Here is a 27,449-nt window from a genome sequence, read left to right on the forward strand (position 1 = left end):
CGTTTTGGCGCTCCTTAAAGCTTTCAATGATGGCTCGTGTGGCGTTGTCCAAACAATTACGTTACCCCACCTACTATATTATTTCGGCAACCTCCCAATGACTATCCCGGCGGCCTGGTTTAGGGACCTGAACATGCTCCTTCGGGGGCTTATGTGGGATGGGGGTCGCTAGTGGAGGTCCCTCTCCACCCTCCGCCGGTCCACGCTAGAGGGCGGACTGGCGGTACCAGACTTGGAGCTGTATTATTTGTTGTGTCAACTCCAGTGGGTGGCTAGATGGCTGGCAGGGAGGCAACGGCTTGACCTGACCGCACCCAGTGGAGTGATTCACCCGGATCTCCTCCCGGCCAGGTTGCTCGGCGCCAGGTGTGTCTTGCCTAAGCAGATTATTTTGCTTCAGGTGGCTTTCTCCTGCTGGAGACGATGTCTGAAGTGCACGGGAACTACGTGGCCTATACCCCTGGGATACCACATCTGGAATTCCGTTGGGGACGCACCTTGACGCGGGGCGGCGGGGGTCTGGAGCCAGGCGGGAGTGCAGACCTTGGGAGATTTCTTCAGTGAGGGAATCCTGTGCTCCTTCCCGGAGCTTGTAGAGGAGAGGGAGGTCCCAAAGGGTCAATTTTTGAAGTATAAGACACTGGTTTTAGCTGTGAGGAGAATATGGCCTACTGTGAATGCGGAACCAGAAACACATACTATACTACACCTGTTATTGATGGCAGGAGAGGATTCACACTTGATCACCAGACTGAATGGAGCTCTCACTGCGGATACTTTGCCTTCTTTGCAGATTCTGCGGACGAAGTGGGAGGAGATAGTGGGCAAAGCTCTGACAGACGTGGCATAGCAAAAAGTGTTAGCGTACCCCCGGAGCGTTTACAGAAATACACGCTTTCGATACATCCAGTATAATTTTGTACATCGAACGTACCTCACTCTCATAGGCTCAGAGTAATATATGGTGGAGAGCCCAGAGGTTGTCCTAGGTGCAATGCGGTAGACCCGGGTTTCCATCATATGGTTTGGGAGTGTCCTAACATTCAAAGAGGTTGGAAGGGAGTGCTTGAGGACTTGAGGAAAACTCTTGATACACAATTGAATTTAGACCCCTACCTGTGTCTGCTGCATTTACATGGGAGGCCAACCTCCAAGAGCGTGGGCAGCAGGATCCTGAACCTCGCTCTGGTTTTGTTCAGGCGGCGGATCGCCATGGCCTGGAAGTCTCCATTGGGCCCACAGCTGTCAGACTGGAGGCGAGATGTGTCGGTGTGGGCCCAGGCTGAATTACAGGTGCTGCATAGGGAAGAGGATCGGGGAACTAGGACGCGACCTTTAGCACCACTTTGGAATTAGATATTGGAAGATTGGGAGGCTTGGAGGCGGGAACCAGGGGGCGACGTGTGAGAATAGAGAAGGCGAGGTGCCCTTGGATGGTGGGCGAGGTGCTGCTTAGGAAGAGGATGACGAAGCAGGAGAATGCGGCTGCCCGAGTGCAACCAGGATTAGATTACGCTACTTTATTGAGCGGGGGTGGGCGGGTGCCAAACTTGACTCTTCTGGATAACTACCTTTGTTATGCATGTTTAACTTTCCCCACCTAGCCACCGCCTATTAAGCCAGCGCACAAATTTGTTGTTTGTTTTCCTTTTTTTTGGGGGGGGGGGGATTATTGACCTAGTAAAAGGTTTTTACAGTACTGTTTGAGAAGATGTGGAAATCAACAGACCTCACTGCAGAACGACCACTGGAATTGTACAGGGTTTGGTTAATGTACGGTACATATTTCAGAACTGCATAATGTTTGTGAGAGGGCGGAATGGCTAAGTAATTGTTTATCATCCACTCATATTATAATATATAAATCCGGATGGCCACCCTGCGATGAGAGGCCCACTCATGTACCGACTCTTCTTCACTCACAGAAATACCAATAAACAAAGTAAAAAAATAAATAAATAAAAACTATACCTGTGGTGAGGCTGCAGCTTCCCCAGCTCTTCGCAACTTCTTGTTAGCCGACCAAGCAGAGGTAACTGCTCTTTTCATTTCCGGTGACTGCTCTCGGAAGCTGATCAGCGATCTAGCCACTTGGGCTCTAACCTAGAATGGCCTTTAAATGCACCAGGGGACGCAGGCATGCAGCAGATGTGGGCGTCCAGTGGACGCATGCTGGTGCGCAAATGGCAAGCCTGTCTGCGCCCACTGACGATTGGAATGCGCCTCGCGACAAAAAATCAGGTCGGTTTTCTACAGGCGAGACCACTAGTACTACGTATTCAAGAGAGCGTCTATTAAGTTGGCACAGCAAGGTTTCTCAGTGTTCTCAGACAATGCAGTTTGATGAACTGTATTATAATGGTAGCTCCATTTGTGCATGCTGCAGGATTGTGGTCACCCTGTTGCTGTCTCCTTCTTACACCATCACCACTCCTACTAGTATAGTTAAAGAAATTGCCTCTGGTATTTCTTGCTTAAAGGGTCGTTCCCTTTTTAAAAATAAAATTGAAGTGGTGGAATTCATCTGAGCTTATGACCCCGACTGGGTCTTTCTCACAGAAAAATGGGCTAAGGAGTCCTCTGGTGGATGCCACTTACCCTGGTTTCACCGTTCTTAGTAATGATAGGAAGGGAAGAGTAGGAGGCAGGCTGGCTATTATTTCTAAACCTTCCTTATCCGGTCTTAACTATCCACCGAGTGTGTCGACTTTCTGTGAAGCATTTTATTTTTTCATTAAGCTCAACTCCACATGTTAGTTCACGGGTATTCTGCCTGTAGGGCTCCTGGACCTAGGTCCTCCTTTAATTCTGAGTCCCTACACTTGGTAGAACCTCATTTCGGTAAGCATAATATTACCTTTATAGGGGACTTTGATTTTTATTTAGAGGGCTGGAAGTGTAGAGATTCTCAGGGACTTAGAGATGGGATGTTAAGTTGTGGCTTCTCGCAACTAGTCAAGGATTCAACTCATAGGGCAGGCCATACATTGGGCAGTATTCTGTCTAAGGACGCTCGTGTTAAGTTTTTGATGGCGCTGCCATTAACATGGTCTTGTCATTATGCTGTCACTTTTCCGATGTGTGAATTTCATTTTCAAGTGATTCCTAGGGGCACAGCATTAAAACCTCTAAAAGGAATTGGAAGGGCTCACGGAAGAAACTCTTTCTCAAGCATTAATGAACTGTAGTTGGACTAGCCATGACAATGCAGATCTGGCGGCAGTCAAAATCTCTGCCTGGCTTACATCAGCCGTTGATGCTGTTGCACCTACTAAGGCACGTTTTACCCATAGGAAGCAACCATCTTCGCTATGGTTTTCTGGGAAGCTCAGAGTGCTATGACAGGCAAGCAGGTGCCAAGAAGGATATGGAGAAGAAAACTACGATCTGCATGAGAAAACTATATACAAGGACCTTATGAACGATTATAAGGAGGCTATTAAAGAAGAAAAAATGATTTTTTGTACCTAACAACTTGAATCATCTAACTCCTCAAAATAGCTATTTAAACTGTTCAAGCTCTACACATGAAGCTCCCAACAATACTGTAGGTACCCAAGAATTGTGTAATAGGCTGGTGAGTATTTTTCAAACTAACATTCTTAATATCTATAGGGAATGTGATCTAAACAATAACAATTCCTGTACTTCTACAGTGGATAATATGCAGGGGGATGATACATCTACTGAGGCCAGAGATTCTGTGGTCAAGTAGAAGAAACAACGTTTTAATTTTCTCCTGCCTGACTGCGGAACCGGTGGAGGCCTACCTTCTTACAAAGAAATCTGGGTCTCCAACTGGACCATGTTCTCCTAACGTCCTGCAGTTGGAAGCCAAGACAGTTGGTCCCCACCTTGCTACCACTATTAACAAAGCTATGTGCTCGGGAACATACCCCCAAATGTCAAAAATCTAATCCAAACCCCACGGATCTGAAAAATTATAGGCCCTTTACTCTTTTTCCCACTCCGTCTACAATTTTGAAGAAGCACCTTCATTTTCAACTGAAGGTTTATTTGGAGGAGCATGAACTTCTTATACCATATTTGGGTTCAGACCTAATCATGGGACCGAAACCGCTTTGGTTTCAGCTGTGGATAATATTCATTCTGTGATGCAGGCCAGGCTGCGGCACTCATCTTTTTGGATCTATCCGCAGCCTTTGATACCATCTCTCCTGCCCTGCTGGCAGATCGTCTGCAAACACTGGAGCATTCTGGGTCAGCGTTAGATCAGTTAACCTCATTTTTGAAGGATAGATCCCAAGCAGTTGTCAAGAACTAATTTAGTTCTGATCCCATCTCTTTGGCATGTGGCGTGCCACAGGGCTCTTCCTTGAGCCCAACCCTTTTTTAATTCTCCCTTCTGGAGCAGCTAATCCTATGAGGATGACACGCAAATTTCTCTGTCCATCACCAAGGATGTGGGACCACTGGCGCCAACTTTAAGAATTGTATGCAGGCAGTTGTATCCTGGATTGGGAGTAACTATTTTAAGACTGAATGGGGATAAGAACGAGGATTTGGTTTTTGCTAGTCAACACTCTATTTGGATTAACTCTTGATGGCCAGGCACTTTAGGGTTATTACCTACTCCAGTTGACTCCGCTAAAAATCTTGGAGTACTTTTGGATACTAAGTCATCAATTTAACGTCAGGTCAATTGTACGGTATCCACTTGTTTGTGGATGTACAGATGTTGAAAGAGGTGTTCACCTTTTTTCCGTGGAAAGAACTCAAGCAGGTTTTTCTTGCCTTGCTCTATTTTAGGCTAGACTATTGCAATGCCCTTTATTGGGCGGGGGGGATCAGTAATACCCCAGCTGCTAAACTACTGCTAGAACACAATGCAGCCGCCAGACTGATACTTGACATTCCTAAACTTCTATCATTCTCGACGGGGATCTCCAATTTGCACTGGTTACCTGTGAACAAATGCATTTGCTTTAAGGCTTTATGCTTTGTTCATAGGGTGGTGCAAGATATCGGGCCAAGAGCATTTAAAAGGACGTTCCTGAGATGTATTCCGCTAGACATCTCCGGTCTGCTAATCACAATCCTGTAGTTATTCCCATATTTAGGAAGACAAGCTAATGTGGAAGCAAAACTGTGGTATTCTCTTCCAAGATATATGAATGATCTACAGGAACACAATAGTTTACGAAAAGCACTGAAGACCTGGTGCTTTACCCTGTGATTAGTTGTTTTCTCTTTTGATAGGAGTTTCTTTCCTTCCTTGGAGCTCACCCAACTTAGCGCCTTGATCCTCTTGGTAACTATGCGCTTTATAAATTTTTATTGTTTCATTTTATCACTTGATATTTACTTTTGTTTAGTGTCATAGTTAGAAGTGTGTTTATTTTAAGGTGTGCTGATGAGTGTTATCATACTTTGTAAAATGTTTGAGAAAAATGTGAAGTTATGCTCTTCACAGGAAAACAGAATTCAATTAATTTCAACAGACACATTTACGTTTCCCAGTAATGCAATCAGAATTGTGAAAATGAACTGAGTCTATTTCTCACTACACAATAATAACCAAATTAACCGTGTGCAACCCTCCAGACAGCCAATACATTAAACACTGGCAGAAAGTCATCAAACCAGAGCCCACATAGTGTTCACATCCCCCAAAAAAGGATTCCTACTATTCGAGAGGAACAACAGGTCACCAATTCCCAAAGCCTTGCTCAAAGACATGAGCCTGGATAACTCCAACAGTCACCCAATGTCAAGTCACTTGGACTCACTTTGGACACGTACCTCAAGGTCAAGCAACAAACTGCTAAGAAAAATACGTCAGGAACCAACTCTCTCTACTGGAAATAAAGTTATATCATTCCTCCCAGAAATTGACTTCTGTCTGTTGTTCAAATGCTCACACACTTGCGTCTGGATTGTGGCAACACCATGCTCGACAGACTCATGCCTCATCAGCCCTCCAACCTGCCACATCAAGACTGAATAAGTATAACCACAACACCCTCATTATGGTGGAACACCAACAGCTTCTCTAACTAGCCCACAAAATCTTCAGAAGTACCTGCTAAGCTTTCCCATCCAGAACTGGGCTTATCTGGCAAACAAGCTTATCATCTCTGGTGGCTCTCTGCACACTTGCAGCCACAAGACCATCATATTGGAGACAAGGAAGTGTAAAAAATGAATAAAAGGAAACAAAGTTGCTCCAACTAGGAGTTGAAAGAGCAACTCCATATACAAATGGACTGCTGCAATCCAAAATGTAACAAAGCACTAAAGACACACCTCTTTGAAGAACACTATATCACAACACAGTAACAATCCACTGCCAATCTCAAAAGGCACTACAATCAATCACGGACTGTACCTTTGTCTTTCTGCTATATTCACTACACAAATGCTACATTCATTCACTATCAGAAGTTGCCTAAAATTGAAAAGCTCAAAACACTGAAGTGTTTATCCTAGGCTTTGTCACGTGCTCCATGTAATCCTATGCTTAGCAGGATTCGACCATTCTGCCACTGGGAAGACCTTTTTGAAGGCCCTGTGTGGTCCTACCTTCATCTTTGTTTAGTACGCAATACTCAGGCATACTGCAAAACATTGCTCCACTTTTCTCCTCTGTTCTATTTTTTTTTTACTATACTTGTAGTCCAGGAGTGTCCAACGAAAGCAACAGAGACCAGTCTCATGACACATTTTGAGGATTTCCACCAAATATGTAAATTAATTATGTGAATTAATTGGTTGTAAATTATTTGATGTGGATGTCCAGAATAGCTACACAAAGCTGTTCCTCTTGGAGCTAAGTCAAATACCCCATTGTAGTGTTTTCCTAACTCAACCCTTATCTCTACAGATTTACTTAGACACACTTTCCTGGCTTTCCGAAGTCTCCACTCCAATTTGCACTCTGACTAGTTTACTCATTCACCTTCTTCTCCATTCTGCCTTTTGCTGTCTTCCTATCAGTCAGTCTCTCAGCAGCATTCACTCAAAAGAGCTTCAATTCTGGCAAGCTGCTCATACCTGCCTGTCTGCCTGACCTGTGCTTCTCACCAGAACTGCAGAACTGTCTGCTATATAATCCTGGTGATCCTACTACTCCTTGCTCACACAACTGTCTTACCAACAAAGACTGCTTGAAATTGGCCTTGATTTCTGCTTTGATTAAAGGTTATTTCCTTCCTCTGTTTTTAATTGGATCTTCCACTGAAACAAAACATGGTCTTAAGGCATCAAGCAGCAAGATGCTAGTAGGTATAAATCAATGCATCTATTTTCCCTTAAAAACAAAAAACCTCAGCAAATGCTCACACGAAAATGAGTAATACATCTTCCTTTACTCACATGGCATTGCCACCAACTTCCCCTTCCTAACAGAGGGTCAAATCAGAGAACCCATGAATGCCCCCCAACCTACATCACGTCTCAATTTTCTTTAGCCTTAAATGCATGATTCTGATCCAACCAAAAAGATTAATCACAACTCATTCCAGAAGCTCTCATTCCTTCAGAGTCAATGAACTGATCTGCTGCATCTATCTGTGTGAAAATATAAACTTTCACATTCTGAATGAAGCTTGAATGTGTATGTTCACGAGATTTGGCTGCACCTCTTGCAGATCTTATGTTTTCATTGTTTTCACCATTGTTTCCATGGTTAGGTCAATACATTTTACGAATCGGTAGTCCAGGTGGTCATTCTCCCCCTCCTCCAGTCTCAGAGTGTCATTTGGCAGTCATTATCACTGGCAGTCATCATCACTGGCCCAAGGTCTCCATGGATGTCACATGCTTCAAGTAATGGCACCAAACAAAACCGTACCTCTGACTTTGTTCAGATTCAGAATGATTATGTTTTCTGTGCGTTTCTAATTTTCTAAACACTACACTTTACCTTTCAAGAGAAAAACTGACTCTGGCATACTTCTTGATATCCTAATGCTGCTTTGGGGCAGCTGAGAGTCTTGTATCCGTTTCTTCAATGTGTCACAAAATCTCCTCCAATCATCACCATTTTTAATTTCCAATATGTATAGTTTTATTCCTAAAGCAGTATCATGTTTTAATTAATCTATGTTTTTCTGTCTTTTCATAACAAACTTACAAGGAAGTTATTAAGGGGCCTCCAGGGCTGTATTTCCTGCCCTGAAACATTCCTTGGATATGGTACACAAAGACAATCACAGAGGCTTAGCCTGAGGGAAAACAGGCATTCCAGGGAGTACTCTTCTATGCCCCCCTTCTTCCTGCAATCACCTAGTCTCTGTCCAGCTTACAAGCCATAGCGAGTTCATGGCTAGCCTTGGAGGGTACTCTGCTAAACTACAGGTACACCCTTCTATTATGCTGCACTCCCCTCACATGAATTCCCCTGTCCCTGCAGACAGCAAGTTCTTCAACCTAGGTCTCAGTTGTGATCCCAGCAAAATTGTTCACATATGATTATTCTTCAACCACAACATGCATATCACACCAACACCCATCACTAACTCCATTATGCCCACCTGCATTAACAAATGTCATTAAATGGGCATTTTACAAATTAATGAACAGCGTGAAAAGTCGCCTTCATATCACACCCATGCTTAAGCTACAGTAGTAGCTGCTAAGCTTAATTCTCTACTTCAAAATACCCTGTCACCTCAGTCCTGAGATGATTCCAATAGGTCCCTGTGAAAGTATAAATCACTCAAATTTTTATTTTGCAAGTCACGACTGCGGCTGTGTACGTAGTCTGCTATACAACTGTCACATGTAAGTCAATCTACTCTTAACAATTCACCTTCTATTTACGTAACAACCTACCAAAAACACACAAAAAATTACACAGACCCTTAGCTGCAAAGACCTCGTAACTACATCCTCTCAATCTAAGATGCCATCAAACTCTTCTCTGATTCAGGAAAGCTTTAATTTTACATGACTAATCTCTCAGGAATCAGAAATGCCTCCCTTTACCCACAAGTCAGCGCTAAAGACATAGGATCAATAGTGTCACCGTGCCTCTAACTGATTGGGTTTGCCGGCGTGTTTTATAAATACAACAATTGAATGAGGAAAAAGGGAAGAAAAGAAAATAGTGTGCTGAGGACAAGGTACTCAGCCATGCCAAAATAAATAAAAATAGTTCTCAAACAGTTTGGACCATGAAAAGACCCTAAATAACTAGAAAGCGAACTTCATTGTTCCTATATAGCATCGGACCATAGCAAATGTAAATTCCAACACTGGTGGATTTTTGCCTCAATTAAGTATTCTCCTTTCTACCTCCCCCACTGGATTCTTGGGTATCTATTCTAGAAGCAAAGCTCGATGATCTCCACTATTAAACAAAAGTAGCAGTACAGCTGCTCTATACCTTTTAGAACTCAACATTGAGGATAAAATAATGACCAATAAAAAGGCTCTTGTGTGGGGGACGGACAAGAAGTCACTAGTAAGGCACCCTCTTGGTTTTGGGCCTTGATGAGAAACCACACACAGGTTTCTTTCTCACCGAGCTCCCATTCCGAGTTGTCAACCACTAGCTCTGCACGACTGCTTGCTTGGTCTCAGTTCACTCATACATCATCAACCCTTTGATCCTACTCTCTGAGGACCAAGAATGAAAATGTCAAAGAATCTGTATTAGTAGAAAAGATTTTGCTGGCAACTGACAAGTGGATGGGCATGATTTGCCTTAAAACGTAATTGGAAATTAATCAGTTAGGTTGATCGGTGTAAAGAGGATCACTGGTTCTCCCCAATGTGAACCACTGTGGGTGAGCTTTCTGCTACTGAGTGGTATACAAGACAAACAAGAAAATGTTTAATCATGCTGCTTGTAAACTAAACAGAAATGTATTCTGGATCTTTTATGAAATTACACGAATTTATGGATTTTTTTTAACATGAATGTTGGGGTTTTCAGATTTCAGTTTCATAAACATCACAAGGAAAAACTGATACCAGCCTTGGTCCTATCCGCCTTCCTTTGGCAAGATGTAATGCTAATCGTTCCATGCATCTTGAATTGTTCTGTATTTCTATTGCTTCTCTTTTTTATGTTATGGATAGTTTATGCGTGTTATTTCTAAGAGCTCACTGACTTCTGTGTATCATATTTGTCTCTAGCCCTCTCACTTTAGCAGATGGAGATATACTGGTAACGTTACACCTGGAGACCTGCCGGATCCAACATTGTGGAATATAGATCAGCATTTTAAAATAGATGGGAAACAGATTGAGGAACCCATGTTAGATATTGTAAAAGTATTAAAAGACTGAGAAAAGTATGCACTCACCAAAACCCTTAACCTAAACTATTTTGTATTCTAAGTAGTGTCTGTGTGATCAGTTTTGTCAAATTTGCTAATGGGTCACCCAATTAAGAAACTAGGCTATTTTGCAGTAGTAAAATTATTTACACTTCACAGTACTGTTAAAAAAAGGTTTGCACTTTTTGATTTCTTACTATTTTGTGGCTGTTTTTTTTAACTTAATTTACATTCTTAAAAATGTTGAGGTCGGGGCCTGTCCAATATGGTGCCGGTGTAGCAGCCTTTCTGCCAGCTCCACTGCACCCATCTGTACGTGAGCACTCCAGTGTGAATCACTTGAATCCTAACGGAGTCGCACCCCATAGTTGAGAAGCCTGCATTTCCGCCTTGCAGAGCCCTGCAACAGGCGGTGGAAGTGCAGTCAATGCTTCCCCACCCATGTCTTACTTCAGAAGTGTTCAAGGAATGGTGGGCAGTGCACACCTTGGAATGTTCCTAACAGTAATCACTTTATGCCCATTAAGTGTGCGTGAAGGGTATCACGCGCTGATCATGGGTGTAAACCTAAATATACTGGTTGCACCATTGCCACGCAGGAACAGCTTTTCCTTTATGTACTACTGTATCCCCTCAAACTGAGGTTCATGCTGATCCCATTATGTAAATACAGTTCATAAAATTTCACAGAAGACGTCAGCTTAATTATGTTTATTCATATTCAGAGACACATTTTACTTCATGTGTCATGATGGGATATCCAGGTGCCATCTGTGCTTGGAACTCTGACTATCCTCCTCGAACAGCAATCCCCCTGACCCGAAGTACTGACTAGAAATTGCCATTGCAGTGCACCGGAGCAAAAAGGATTCTACTATTAAGGAAATGCTTTCAAAATCAGCCTATAGGAGAGCTGACCATGCCCAATATCCCCCATCTCCTCCGAGACCCCCTCTACTGTATCTCATGAGGGCCGCATAGATGAAGCCCCAGTAACCCGCTGCTTCATGGAAACCCTTTTTCTCATGCTGCGAGATGACATGATGGCCCTTACGCAGGCAGTAGCCAGGGATACCAAAGAAGTCAGGCATGAGACAGAAGCTATGGGGCACTGCATCAATGCCTTAGATCAGAGTGGTGACAGGAAAGAGGAATAGCTTGAGGCTTATTGACGTGAGCTGACAGAGCTCAGTGACCAAAATGCAGATCTCCAATCCCACCTAGAGGACCTGGAGAACAGGTCACACAGATCCAACATTCAAATCAAACGGGTACAGCTGCAGTCAGACTCTGGAAAACTGGAAGAATATGTCCTTTGTTTCTTTCACCATATAGTACCCGAAATCGCCAAAAAAGGAAATCATCCTTGAAGGCACCCACAGAGTAGACCGCCTCTCAAATGTCCCTGAAACACCCCAGGACATACTGACCTGTCAACACTATTATTGCTCGAAAGAAAAGATAATGTCCACTATGAAAGGCTAGGGGTCAGTCAACTTCGAAGGGAGAAAACTTTAGATCTACAAAGACCTTGCCCTCATCACTCTGCAACGGCGCAGAGCGTTGAAGTCTACCACCACATTCCTGGTGCTCAATCTTGATTAAGCTCGTCCGATTTTGGGGTTTGAACGCATGCAAGAAAGTCCTCCATCCTCACAACAGTGGTGGACCCAGTCTCCAACTGTCCTAGTAAAGGAGTAGGTAGCGCACTTGGTACGAAGGAAGAACAGCAAACTGTCAGCTGCTGAAAGTCATAGGAAGAGGCCTGCCTTCTTATAACAGCTTTGTCAGCGGAAACCCTCAGACTATTATGGCCAATCACCCACTATTGCGACTGCACCAACTTTGTGTGAGATGAAGACCAATTACATTGGCCTGCGCAGGGACCCCCCTCTCACTGTTTTTTTTATCTGAAACCGGATGAGACACCCCTACTCTGTCGCCTACTGACAATAGAATTGAGCCTTGGTGTGGTGGAGCTCCATTAACCTGTTGCTCCCCTACTTGTACTCTCACGCCAGTGCCATGGAGCCTGACCACATACCTTGCTGGACTCTGACGCCTGGAGCAATTGTTTTCATCAGTATTGCTGTTATCCCACTTTCCCTATAATAAACACTCACCCAATTCTGCTGCTTTACCCCCAAGGCAACAGCCTGTCTGCCAGGTCAGGGGGCTGCCCCCGGCAGTGCCACCTGAGTCCCAATGATAGTGACACACCACTGACTCCAATGCCATGGTCAAGGTTCTTAGCCTAAATGTCCATGTACTCAGCAATTCAGTGCAACGGCTTGCACTTTTCACTATGTTGAAAGACTCTAACTGTGATGTGTGCCTTCTGAGGAAACTCATCTCATTCGACGGGGCTGGGGCCGTATGACATCCAAGTGGTTTCACTGCCAGTACTTCTCCTCCAGGAAGAAGGCGAGAGTGGAAATTCTGCTGCCCACACTTTCAGGATCAGGTGCTTTAGGTACATGCGGAGCAGGCAGGTAGGCTCCTCTCACACCCATGCACTCACTGAGGCTAGCATTTATGCGCCTAATGGCAGGAAGACTTTATTCAACAAGCACACTGGAAGTGTGCTTACATCTTCTGATGATGGTTTTCTAATAGGACCTTTCTGTATCGATGAGTTTTGCAAGTAATATATCACATTTATTGGAAACCTAAATTCTTTTTAAAAACCTGTTAATTGCTTTGGCTGGTAGTTCAGCAGCACGGTTAATGCATGGCAATGGATTCACCGTGCTGCTGAACTACCAGCCAAAGCAATGAACCTGATTGATTAAATCAGGGCTGCAGATCCTTAACTTTAACATTGGACCACGCCAACAGGTTTTAAAAAGGATTTTAAACACATGGCTAATTTTCATGGAACGATCTGAGACCTTCCTGAAGCCATTAGATGACAAAGTAAAAAAGTGGTATTATTAACAACACACCAGGGCTACATGAGATGGAAGGCGAATTGGTATAGTTTTATTGTTAACACGACTATGATGTGTCTGAGTACAATTAAATAGGGTTGCTTCCAATTTCAATATTCTGTCCTGATGATGACCCGCCTGAATTAATTTCTTTGATTGGGGTCGAAACGTCGACATTATATTAGAAATTGTGGATTGACTTTGAAAAATTCAGCAGGTTCACAGTACCTATGGTTATAGGTGCTTTTCTGAGACCTGATACTTTTAACCACAGTTTGCTTTTAGTTTTCATGTAAATAGCACTGCAACACTTATACTAACACATAATTCACTTACACTGCGCAGTTATACAGGAGCACCTCGATTACCTTACTTTAAATTGTTGAATTTAAGTTTCCAATAAATGTGATATATTACTCACATACCTCATCGGTACAGAAAGTTCTTTATGTTAACCTTCCCCCAGAAGGGACAAAACATTTTTTTATATATTATTCACTTACCCGGTCCCAGGGTACTGGGTTGCCCCATTTTTTCAAAATAAGGTATTCTAATAGAGGGCGACTTCAACCTGGTCCCTGATGTCCTCCTGGATCGCTCGGCATACAGGACAGACCGAACTGGGACATACACGCCACCAGGCTTGCAATAGTTGAAAGAGGCAGGATTGACAGATGTCTGGAGGTCCCGGAATACTACCACAAAAGATTACACCTTCTTCTCTGCAGTGCAACAGATATATCCCGGTATTGACTATTTTCTTGGAACTCCTTGCCTCGTGTCCACCAGCACTTACACAGACATTAGGAAGGCAGCCCTGACGGACTATACCTCAATTTCAGATACTCTGCACAAACCCAGCCTACGTTTGCCACCACACCTGTGGCGTCTCAACCCCAATTTATTAGCCTACACTCACCATTAAAGAAACATCATACAGGCTTTGACAAGAGCAATAAAGCAGGGTAATTAATCTCTCATTGCCTGAGAGCTCAAACCCAGTGTCATAGGGTTGCAGATAATCAGGGTCAGTTTGACTATAGTGCACACCACGACGCAGGAACAGCAGCAGAATTTGAGTGCTTTTATGCTAATTTATACTTAGCGGAACAGCAAAGTCACACAAAGGCCACTGATTACATAGTACAGGCTCCCCTAACAAGTCTTCCAGCTAGCAGCGCCTTCCATCTAGAACAGGACATAACAGTGGAGTAAGTCCTCAGGGCCATAGAGAAACTCCAGCTAGGCCTCACTTCCACTTTCTCTAAACAATTTGCAGAGCAGTTAGCACCCATGGCAGCCATCATTACAGTCACCCCTAAACCCAGGAAAGGTCAAACCCTCTGCTCCTCATATAGACCCATCTCTCTTCTCAATGTAGATGTTAAAATCTTTACCAGCATACTAGCCATTCGCTTAAGTCCATACATGCCGGGGCTGATAGACCCAGACAGAGCTTGGTTTATTCCTGGGAGAAACTGAAGTGACAACACTAAGCGGATCCTCTTTCTTATTGATAAAACAACTAGTTCCCGGAGTCCCCTTTTATTAATCTCGACTGACGCTGAGAAAGAGTTGACTGAGATCACTGGCCTTTCCTTCAGTTGATCCTGCCTTCTGGGCCTGTACTTTCACAAAACGGATTTGGTCCATGCATATCTTGGCTTAGTAGGATAGTTCCCATCAAGATGACTCTCTTCCCAAAATGTATTTAATTAAAGCAAGCCCTACCCTTTCAACCCACTCCACATATCCTAGAGAGACTCCAACAGTTCACTGAAACCTTCATCGGTGGTGGTAGGCGGGTGCGTCTAGCTAGGGAATGCACCTACCTGCCTGTAGCAGACATGGGTTTGGGAATTCACCACTTGGTGTGCTACTATCAGACAACCCAGTTGAGACATATTGTGGAATGGCAGAGGCTGAGCATGGAGAAGCAATGGTGTCTAATAGACCAAGCGATCGCTGGCATGCACATCTAGAAAGTACTCTGGCTGCTTAACAAACACCACCCACTGGGGGATATATCTCCCCAGTTGAGGGCAACTATTGAGACATGGGACAGGATTAAGATCGACAAGAAACTCTCCACGCCTATTTCACTGCTAACACCTATAATCAGGAACCCAGACTTCCCCCCTGCACTGCATGGTGTGGCTTTTTCCTCTTAGCAAGAATCTAATTCCAAGGGGATAGGGAACCTATTTGACCTACAAGGTCTGCTTCACTTTGCACAACTTAAAACAGACTATCACCTACCTGACACTGAATATTGGCATTACGTCACCATTACACACTGGGTGACACATCCTCTAGTAAGCCATTTGAACTCCAGTCCTTCCCTGGCCCAACAGCGCTGGGAATTGCAATGTCAACGCCGTTTCACAGATTAAGGAGTGGTCGGACATTCTACATTGCTCCCGCACTTCACCTCTGGGAAGGAGACCCAACTCATCATTACACATTATTGACATTACACGCCCGTAAGAACCACCCAATGGAAACAAAGTGGAAATGACAGATGATGGTGTAGTGGTGGTCGTACTGGCACGTTTTCCCACCTCTTATGGCACTGCCCCAAATTGACCAGCTAATGAACTGATATCCGAGCAGACACTAATGAGATGTTTAGTACTGAGACACCAAGATTTCACAGTTATGTCTTGTTGGGCTTCCCTAATGTTTTAACCTGTCCCCCTATGGTCGTCAAAAGGGAAAGCCATTACCCTTGCCCTCTGTGTGGCCAACCAGGTCATTTGGTCAAAATGGGTCACGGAGATGATGCCACTCACGCAGAATGGTTATTCTGTTGAGTGGATCCACTGCTGGATCTTTTTGGCATGGAAAATCTGATACAGGCTCTAGCAATATGGCAAAACATAGAGCCCATGCCTTCAGTTTTTGGTGCAGAGCTTCCGGGAGTTGACATGTCTGGCGGACTTGGCCTTACAACGGCAACCCATGCCCCCTGCCTTGCTCTTTTCGCTTTGATTGCTTTGGGAGGTAGCAGTGAGCGATGAGCATTACCCTACCCCTTATTTGTCGCCTTCAGCCCTTTCTCCCTTCCTTACCTATAAACATCTGGACTGAACCCTCCCCAGTTACTGCCACACCCCCACCCTCCAGGTTTATACTACTACCCATCTTTACTTTCCTCACCGGCCTCTGGATGTAGATGAGGCTTACGTTTTTTCTATGATTTATTGTTTTTACTTCTTTTACAGGAAACCCCATAAAATAGATTTAAACCTAAACATTGCTGAGGAGCATCATGTTGGCTGGTTTTCAGAAGAAACCTTGGCTTACTATATAGAGTCTGGTTGCAGGGAGGAGATGTAGTTACGTGGCTAAGCTGAATGTTTTGAAACCAAGTTATATAGTTTCCAATACTGGCTTTGTCAATGATTGAAAATCATGTGATTTTGAGCTAACCTATTACTCTCCCAGTCCTTTAAATACAAATATTAATGAAATGTCATACAATTGGAAATATATGTGAAATGTAATGTGCCTGTGAAATGCAAAGGTGTAAATCCACAACTGATGTACATGACTCTGTTTCTACCTACCCAGGTCGGCACTATTTAAATATCAACACATGGACGTACAGAAAGTGTAATTATCTAGACTGATTTTAACTGGAATAAATGTAGACTTAGGGGCTGATTATGCCCTTTACGGAGGGGATTACTCCATCACAAACGTGACGGATATCCCGCCCGCCATATTACAAGTTCCATTATATCCTATGGAGCTTGTAACACGGCGGACAGGATATCTGTCACATTTGGGACGGAGTAATCCCTCCGCCAAGGCAGGCCCTAAGACTCTCAACTATGATCCTCTTCAGTAACATCTTCTGTATGCTGGTTATGTTTTATATCACACTTATATTGGACACAGCAATAATAGTCTTGAATGTATGAATATTATTTTTGAATAATGAACAGTGATTAGTAACATATTCATACAGTCTAATAACTCTCCCCACTATGCAAAGTGTTTGATATTCTAACACAAAGATTAGTTGGGTTAATGATTAGGGGGGATGAAGCTGCACATGGCCACTTATCTAGAAGAAAACCCATAGTCTCAATCCTCAACAAAAGTAGCAAGCTCAATCGCAATGTTCTACAACAGCAATGGTTCATGGGAATTAGGGTCAGATACCCTAGCAATCATAAGGGACTCTTTAGCTGCATTGGCCAAACATATCACTCTACTACAGATATTTGTACTTTCAGAGGAATTCCCGATCAAGATCACAGCTCATCCAATGTAATTTGCCCGTCATGAAGCTATACTGTTAAACTGATCAATCCACAATGAACAGATAAAATTTAATGAGTGGGATATGGAAGTCCGAGAAAAGAAATACAACTAGTCTAGATTCTTCTAAAACCTGGAAAATAGTTTTCTTCTTTAATTATGAAGATCCCTATTAACTCTCTGAGATTTTTAGATCATTTGCTATTTAACTATTCACAATACTGAAGTTTGCCACCAGATTGACAGGTTATATCGAAAAAATGAAAATGGGTGTAAACCAGGCACAAGAACTCCTTTTATTTTTTCCCTTGCCTCATCCCACCTAGCTACCTTTCAACAAAATCCCACATGCACTAAGAGTAGTGCTTAGGAAATCCATCCCCCCAAAACAGCATGCTGAGCTCTAAATTGGATGTACAAGAGAGGCACAGCCATGAGACAGGACTTAGGAAAAATGGTAAGAGGGAACAGACTTAGCTATACTAAAGCAGAATACACAGGCACATTTTCTTTCCATCAAGACTTTTTTGCCCCGCCCCCCCATAATCATTTACTGCACATTTTGTTTAGATGAATGGACACAAAATTATGAGCCACTAATCTGCTTGCATTTAGTTTATTACATAAAGTCTTTGAGGACTATGACAAAGAGCTTATAATCAGGAGCAGTCTGAATCTCAGGAAAGAGTCGTGATGCAAAACCTAGCATTTCTACTCTAGGGACATACAAGACCCTAGTAGAGACCTTCATTTAAACCATGATGAGTAGATGGCATTGGTCATTTTATAGTCTTCCAGAAGCATCTATGAGGAATTTTTTTGAAAATCCACTCAACCACTTCAGGAGATTTGACTCTGGTGGTAAGTCTATTTAGGGTCAGACAAAACCAGAAACGCTTATGTTCACAGAGCTGGTCGTTGGACTCTGACCTCTAAAGGTCCACAAAAGGAAGAAAAACTTGTGAAGAACATACACAGATTGCATCACAGAATGGAAAGACAGCATCGACATGGAGGGCAAAAGCCACAGATACCACTCTAGGACCAGACAACAGAATAGACAAAAGAAAAGCATTAGATATATTTTCCTTTTCAACACTTTTTATTAGCAACAACAATTAATATTCTGCTGTGGAATACGGTCACCTTAATCTGGTGCGGATATACTGGGAGCAAGGAATCCTTATTTTTTTAAAGTAATCTGAATTGTGTCTTAAAATGGGTCCAAGAGCTTAAAATGTGAGAGAACTGCGAACCAATATTAACTGTTTGATTGATAATTACTCATCTTGGAACCCAGAACTGAGGCTCAGAAGTAAGAAAAACCTCTACTGCTCCATGTGTCAAAATGCTTGACAGCATAAATGGGATGGATGGAAAAGATTCAACTAACCTTGAGTACTCACAGTTACTCTGGACCAAATGTAAGCAAATCGGTTATGGTCCACTCCAAAAAAAGACAACTAATACTGGACTGCTCTGCAATGTACCTAATGAAAGGGAGCACAGACATTCCTAGACAAGTTTAACCTTGTTGGGCATCATTGGACAGGTGCAGCTGCAGTCCCTATGGGACAGCACTATGATCAATCTAAAGTACCGGCAAAACATGGCCATATTCAATTTAATTATTTTCAGACCTTCTGTGTTATTTCAGATAAAGATATGTGAATACACAAATGTGACTATGCCCAAAAGTTTAAATGTTTTGTTAGAGCAAATTAGGAGAATTAAAGCTAGTGATCAGATGAAAAAAAAACTGTTAACAACATGTGCACTGCTGGTTGTTCAAGGGGCATGCTAAGGGCAACTCAAACTGAAAGAATGTGTTTCCATTAAGCACCAAACATATATTCTCATCGATTAACAAACCATCAGTAACCCATACTGCTTAACTTGCTTTGTCTAACAAGCATTGGCAAAGAAAAAATAAAGGACTTGCCTATACAGCGCTATTGTCTTTATCAATAGCCCTGTTGTACATCAACGCAACTGAAAAAAGAACCAGGAGAAAGAAGTTGTAGATCTGTGATCCCACCACATGACCAGCACAACTGTCAAAGATTTTTTGGAATGCTCTTTTGTTTTTTGCGAATTCCTAAAAAAGTCAGAAGTATTTCTCAAAGGTAAGTGTGTTCCTGCTGCAGAAGATTTCTGAAATCTTCACAATTTGCTTTGTGAATCTGGTCCTATATGTCAGTAAGATAAAACATTTCTTAGATGCAGCTACTATGGTAGAGTGAAAGTTGTATAGCATCATTGGTTACCTGATAAGGCCTTCTGATAAACATACCTCTGGAAAGTCCCTGTGACTCACCTGATTCATTCTGAACTCTTGTTGTGTTCTGTAAAATTACACACAACAAAGAAACTTCGTTTATGACATGTGCCCTAAAAAGAAAAACAAAGATAAATGATATATGTAGGTGCCTAAATTAATGAACACATAGGGAAGAGACGTTACAAATTTAAACATGGCCTGAAACCCAAAAAATCTGCTTACCTGTTGGCTGTGTACAGATATTCACTAACATTATAATGATTATATTTAAGATATATGCAGTGCTGTCTCAAGTCACTGCACCAAAGGCAAATGCACATTAAAGCATTTTCAGGAAATTTAGTCAATTTTCGGTTTCCTAATTATTAAGTGGGAAAACATACTTTTATAAACAGAAGGATGGCTAGTATTAAGAAGCAACTTCCTTTAATTCAAATCCAGATTAGGACAAAACACAAAACAACTACATCTCCCATTAGTGAGTGGGGGAAACAACCGTATATAGGTAGCCAATCAACTCCAATAGGAGAATACCTTGGTTGCCAGCTAGGTTCATCTTATTAAAACATAAAGGAAACTCAATATACAACCTTTAACAGGCAGAATGTGAATATTTTCCAAATCTGTAGCACTGTTCACGTTCAAGGTCAAACCAAACAGAAAAACAGAACATAATGGCGATCAGACGACAGATAATACTGGCCTCTGTCTGTTTATTCAAATCTTTAATTTCAGTCGCAACAGAAAGGGAAATCCGCGTAAGAAGTCTCCAATTACACATGTTTGGAACATAGTCACCAAAAGTATCTTTCAAGTTCAAAACAATCTTTAAGGTATGTTATTACATTTTCATGATGAGTCCAAGTAATATAACAATTTCTAATTTTGATCTAAGATCGTGTACAGTTGTCAACTGTAGGAATCTTGAATCAGATCATCCTGGTGGAGGCTGCAGGGCAAGGGTATAGTATGTTTTTCATGAGTGGAGTGTAAGTATCTCATCTGGAACATTTTATCGAGCAGCACAATCTGCCATGGTAGATTTTTTTAGGCTGAGCCTAGGCAGCGCTCATGCGCTGTCTTGGGAGACATGGTGTAACTCTCTCTGTGGGTTTGTGCACTCCCATCATTTCTCATTGGTCCCTTGTAGTGCTCCCTCATACAATCTTGCTTTTCTATGGTCCCTTTGTTGTCTTTGTCCTTCCTTGGTGTTTGGTTCCCTTCAATTGAGACTGGCCCTGTTACACGTGGTCTGACTTGTTTGTTTATTTATCGTTTGTCTCATGCACTATTTTTTTACTTTCAGTTTGTTCATCAATGCGGCCGCACCTCCCGCTCCGTTTGCTTGTACAACGCACTATTCTTTTTCTATTTTCAGCTTGTTCATCATTGCGGCTGCACCTCCTGCTCTGCTGCTTGTTTTTTTATGTATTGATTTTGGTTTGAACAGACTTTGCTGAGTAGCCCAGCCAGGACTCTCTCCTTTTGCTACTAAAGCTGGCAATAAGTGGTGCTGAAGAGCAGAGAAACTAGGAGCAGCTGAGGATAAACTCCGGGATCATCTCTGGTCAGCCACCAGTGAGATGTACAACACGGCAAACACACAACAGCAGCCACCACCGCCTAGGCCCAAACACCCAAACACCTTGTCCACAGATTTATACCAGCTCTGTCCACGGTCTTGACTGTTGCACATAAAGGCTGATCAGGAAGTGTTTTTAAGTATTCGTGCTCCACATATACTTTTTGAAGTGTTTGTCAATAGAAAAAAACTTGTTACAGTACGCTCAATCGGGGATGTAAATCTCCAACCACCCGAGGAGATTTTATGGTCCACTATTCACACAGGACTTGAATTGATGACCTTAATGTTTAGACAGGAGGGAATATCACGCTTGTTCTGTTTTCACTTTAGCCACAAAGATGTCAATTTGGAAAGCGCTATGGCAGCAGTACTCAACATTCACCATGAAATATTTTAGCAAGCTACTGGCCACGTCACACGGACGGCCCGGACTATTTTGTCTTTTTTAAAGGAAGGGGGCGTTGTCATCATAAAAAAAGGCTGAAAAACAATGGTTCTGCTCAAAAACACCCTATTGTTGAGAAATAGGCAGCACTCCCCCTTTCTAATCGACTTGACACTATGTAGTTCATTTATTTTCATTATTTTTTTACTACTATCTGTGATGCTATTTTGGCTGCACAGCAGTAGCCCGGCCTGTCAAAGGGGTGCTTCATCTCTGGGAGCTCCAACTGTTCTAGACATAGCTAGCTCTGGTCTGAAGCCCCGGGCAGTCTGTTTGTGGTGACATCTTTCCTCAGGTGACATCTGTATCACTGAAGCTCATGCATGGAATCTCTAATGTGGTTGCAGGCACTTCAGATTAAATATTTCTGTGGTTACGTCATACTTACATTGTCTTCATAATTGTCCTGCAGACCTGTGAATGTTATTGGGAGTTCCTTCTCCGTATCAAGTTGTGGTCGCAAGCACCTGGATACTGAGATGCTCTTCAAACCTTTTGATCATCGCAACCTTCACCAGAGTTAGGAGACCCGTGCTGGTTGTGGTGTCACAACTGTGTTGTGAAATGTATTTAGTGCTTACTTCCCCTATAGGAAGCGCTGAATCTCTTGCACGGGTAGCATCCTGTGCTATGTGGAGAGTGTGATTAGAGGTGTCTTGGCTTATCCTATGTAGGAAGACTTTCCATGTCACTGATCACAGATTCAGTTACTGCTATGGGATGCAACGCTTAGCGATAGAGTTGATGATGAGGTGTGAGAGAGTAGAATTTAACATTCAAATACAGCAATAGGCTACCCAAAGGGTCCAGTCAGCCTTTGGGAATGGCCTTCCACTGAGCAGCAACCCATGTTGCTGCATTCTTTAGTAAATTTTGATCTGTTTGCACAAGAAGCATTTTTTGATAAAATCTGCAAATTATGGCAAGTGGTAAGTGTGGCAAACCGATAATTATGCAAAAAACACCGCAGAATCACACAATCCCACCTATCCTTTTGTCTCCTCACACACCTACTCTCCCTTCTCACTGCACTGTTGTTTTTTTATTTCTCCCGTCCTTCAGTCTGTATCCCCTGACCTTCTGCCTCTATTCTCTGTCCATCTCTCTTCTCTCTGCTCTTCCAGCTCCCTCCCTTGAGCTCCACACTCATCCCACTTGCATTTTCTCTCCTTTCGCGCTCTCACTTCTATATTTCTACACTGCTCTTCTCATCAACTTTACTTGAATTTTTCACTCTCCCTTTTTTCTCACTTGCCTTCAACTACCTCCTTCCTGCCACTATGCTCGGTCTTACTCTTTGCCTCCTGTACTTTGTCTACATTGTCACCTTATATCCATGCCTTTTTCCAGGTAACAGCTGTTATGCTTTCATTCTCTGCCCCATTTTAATGCGTTAATATGTAGTTTTGGATGTTTGTTCAGTACCAAAATCTCAAGACAAGGCGTGGCTTTGTCCTGTCAGTCTCATCAAAGGGCCTCATTCACTTAGGCATTGCAGCCTGCATGTGGCATCACCCTCTCCACTTATGTGTGTGGCAAGCCCAGCTGCGATCCTGGGCAGGCCTAGCCCCATGATCATCACTGACTCCTTTGGGCCTGAGCAGATTTTCCAGGAAACCTGCAAGCCGACATTGAAAAAAAGGCAGTGCTCATTTTTTTTATGTCTCGCCTAGACAATAAAGTCTTATTATTTATAGATAAGGTAACAAAAGCGCTTATAACACTTTTTTAGTATAACTTTTCAACATGCTGAACAGCACCCACGCTGCTCTACAACAAACCTTAAAGACATTGGCAAAGCCAATAGCTCTAGCTAAATACTTATAAGGTCCCAAAAGCGAGACCTACTGGCTAAGCCAATGCTTGTTTTAATAAACCATTTAGACAGATGTTGTTTTTAACAAACAAACACAACACAATAGAATAAGATCACTTTCCATTTTCCACCATCATGCATCACGAAAGCAAATCAAAAGCAAGGCACTCTTAGTCAAGCAGAAAATGCACATCCACCCATATTGCCAGGGTTACCACCATAATCCATCCATTTCTCCGTATCATTTGGTGTTTCCAGGGATAGTCACAAGCTTCTCAATTAGAAGCTCCAGTAGCTAACAAATGACACAGCAAAAGGTGAAACAGACAAAAGGCAAACATTTTTAGAGCTCCTGGAGACAAATCACACAGAAATCCATTAAGTAATCAAATAGGCCAGCTCCACTGACTTTCAATTGCCTGTCTATGTTTGCAGTGTTCCATGAACAGACCAGAAGCTCATTATTTCGAATAAGGCTGGCTTCTTGAGTGCTATTAGGAGGATCGCCTAGGACTCTAATATTGGGTATGATTACATTCTGAAGAACGAGATATATGCTGTCCAAAGCAGAATTATTGTCAGTCATAATTATCAAATTATCAGTGGAAATGGAGAGATGAGGTTCCTTAAAGTAACTATTTCCCCTGAGAAGTCGAATGATGTGGGAAATGTCCTTCTCAGTTCTTTGTGCCTTAATATAGCTGGATACTTTGGTTTTGAGTTTGTGAGACTAGGATTCCCCCATGCTGCCAGTCCACCAATGCTCACCTGAATTTCCAGCTTCAAAGAAGCGGTCTCTGTGACCTGGTAAACAATCCTGGTAAACATGGGTGTCAGCAGGTGCCTACTCTTGGAGCAAAGCACTTGGGAGCACAGAGGCTGCAGGGACACCTGAGCTAAGCAGGAGAAGCAGGTGCATTCCAGACATGTAACTTACAGTATCACGGTGGCACAGGCAAGAGTACCTACAAAGGATGTGATGCGCATCAGAAGGCACCAGTGAAAAGTGTCTCTCATTGGTCTGTTGAACATTGGGAGAATACTGTCCATCAAGACCTGTGAATCCTCCCTGGCAAAAATGTATCCCCCATATACCTGAAACTTTGGGGAGTCACCAGAAGAGAAGTTTGAGACACCTAGCCCACAACAGTGACCAGTCCTCAGACAGGGAACACACTCAATTCCGCCCATTTGACCTTGAGAACACACTAGTTGCCGAAATAATTTAAAATCTAATCAGCTTGTGGCCCTGATTAGAGAAGATGGCTCAGGTAAAGGAGATCATTGGTGTACAAGGATACTTTTCCTAAATGTTCTGACATCCATTCAAAGGCAGTAACTCTCATGTTATGTCAGTTTTAGAAGGGGCTCAAATACCTTTGTAAAAAGCAGGAGATTTTACGGCTGCCTCAATGGTGAGGGAAAGCATGTGGTTTGCCTTCACCACAGCCCTGAGCTTGACGAATAACAAACTTATTATGAGATAAACGGCAAAAATTCACCAGAGAGAGAAGGAGGAACAGATAATCTGAAGCAAGACAGTGAATACCCTTTGCAAAATGAATTATAAGGATGGTCAAGGGCTCAAAGAGCCTAACAACTAGAGCTAAGATCTGAGCTAAGTATCTTATGTTATGATGCATCCATCACTTTGACATGAAGACACGTTGAGCACGGTGGGTAAGGCCCAAAACCACAGTCAGAACACGATTCATGAAGACCTTGGTCTTGCATGGATAAGAGAGATAAGACGGTAGAAGCTAGGAATTCCAATTTCAAAATTGTACTAATGATTGGCTTGCTTATGTTCTTTTAATCATTCTCACATCTCCCATGAAGTGACAACCATCACATGCAGGGGCAGGCAAGCGTTCTGGTAAAGTGTTTATAGAGATCCACTGGGAAATCCTTGGAACTAGGGATCTTCCCATTTGTAGCAGTCCCATGGCAATAGAGATCGCTTTAAATATTAATGTAAAGCTATGCTGTGTAACCAGAATTAAGTGAGACTGATATAAATAAATAACTGATCTCCATTGGTTTCTACACTGTGTTCACTGTTTTGTCATCACAAAGTCATGGGTTTTGTTAGCCTAAGTATTGCACCATCCATTTGTAAATAATTACTGATCACTTTATTTTTAACAGCGTGGCACTCTATGAAAAATGTTTATGATTAATTGCAGGCACTTTGGGTATTGTTGTAAAATTCTAATTGTGCAACGGACTAATTGCACAGAACTATACAATCCTGTAATAAAAACATGTGTTCTACCTACTCACTACAAAAATAGGATGGGCCACCATAAAAGAGTTTTTATCGAAACACTCACAATTTTGACTGGGCACTGTAGCACAAAAGAGAGGCAAAGAATCCCACAATTTGATTAAGTTCCAGATAAGCCAGGAATTAAAAGGTAGCCATCTTGTCTGTGTTATGTAAGTCTGTAACTTAGTAGCTAGGCCACATCTCCTGGTAGACTCCTGTGTAAATATTTCCTCAGCAGAGTTTGCTGTAGTCACACAATTCTGAAATGTATCCTTTTTTAGACAATATATTTGGAGCACAAAGCTTTAGAATTCATTTTGGCCTTTTTATTAACACTTTTGTGATAAGGTGGATGGGAGTCTGAATCCCTAGTTTTATGCTCATTACAATAGTCTACTCCAGTTAATCTAATGAAGAATCTGATAAAGTCTCACATTATTACAACTAACCTCTTTTCACTCATCAGCCAGTTTGCTCCCCACCCATCACCAAGTCTGCAAAATCCCCAGCAACAACTTACTGGAGGCTTACTGTATGGAGTTGCATTTTGATGCCTAGGTAGGAGCACAGAACAGCAAGACTGAATGATTCATTGACTTTACAGAGCCTCATAGTTTCATACCTAACTCTCACCCGCCCGAATCCTGGCTCCCTGGGCTCCGCCCCAAAGCTACAGGAGATAAACATCTGCAGAGGTTTATTAATTTTGCGCTTGTGCTGTTCAAAGAGCACATTGCAATGCGGTGGAAGGCATCTGCTGTGTCGGTCACTACTATGTGGCTAAGTACGTTACTGTAGTGAGCACATGCAGAAGCGAGTGTATTATGTTCACTCTTTAATAAGGGAATGGCAAGGGTGAGAGGTTGGAACTGGGACATCTACACTGTAAACACTGAAGCCAAAAATGATACCCGCCCACCTTGAGGGAAAACTCTCTGCCCCTGGTGAGTTTTCACACACATGGATGACGTCGGACCCTCGGGTCCTCTGCAATATTGAGACCTAGCGTGTGGGTGATGCAAGACACATCGCCGGGGTCACAGAGTGCATAACTACCACTGCTTAGAACTATGCACGCCCTGTGTTTACACACAGTAGATGCCAGGCCCACCATGCTACCCGAAGGGCGATTCTTCTTCCCCCTCCACTTCACATTACCTATATATCACGTACATTGCTGGGTCTGCTTCTATGTTAGTCCTCAAATTTTGAAGGCGAATCATGCAATGACTGTGTATTGTATAGGCATAACTCTGTGCTGAAAGCATTTTCAATGGCTACACTGTTGATGCTGTTATTGTCAAATTATAAAAGCAAATGTTAAATATCAAATAAAAAGACTCATTGCTTGCAGAGGTGTCCTTCAGTCTTGGTGCACTTCTCTCAGGATTTGTGGGTCATCCTTTTCTCAGGCTTTCACATTCCTTCTATTCCAATAAGAGCACTAGAACGCTGTGGCATCTACATTCAGTCAACTACAGCCAGCAGCAAGCCAGTGACTATCCCCAAGCCTAAACTGCCAGACCGTCTCTGTCAAGAAACAGCAGAGTTTAACATAAGGACACACTCACAGTCCTGTGTACACAGCACCATGCATACTAACAGGC

General features: G+C 42.8%; 1 protein-coding gene across 3 annotated transcripts in view; it reads right to left on the minus strand.

Moving 5' to 3' along the window:
• The window catches only part of PRDM2 (PR/SET domain 2), a 501,039-nt gene that overhangs the window by 198,684 nt on the left and 274,906 nt on the right, over nt 1–27,449 (minus strand). For all 3 annotated transcript variants that reach the window (XM_069240785.1, XM_069240786.1, XM_069240787.1), the window contains one exon: nt 19,764–19,837. In XM_069240785.1, the coding sequence (XP_069096886.1) occupies nt 19,764–19,772 (9 nt within the window). In that variant the 5' untranslated portion in view covers nt 19,773–19,837. The remainder of the gene's footprint in view (nt 1–19,763; nt 19,838–27,449) is intronic.

This window comes from Pleurodeles waltl, chromosome 6 (genome assembly GCF_031143425.1).
Source record: "Pleurodeles waltl isolate 20211129_DDA chromosome 6, aPleWal1.hap1.20221129, whole genome shotgun sequence".
Classification (NCBI taxonomy): Eukaryota; Metazoa; Chordata; class Amphibia; order Caudata; family Salamandridae; genus Pleurodeles; species Pleurodeles waltl.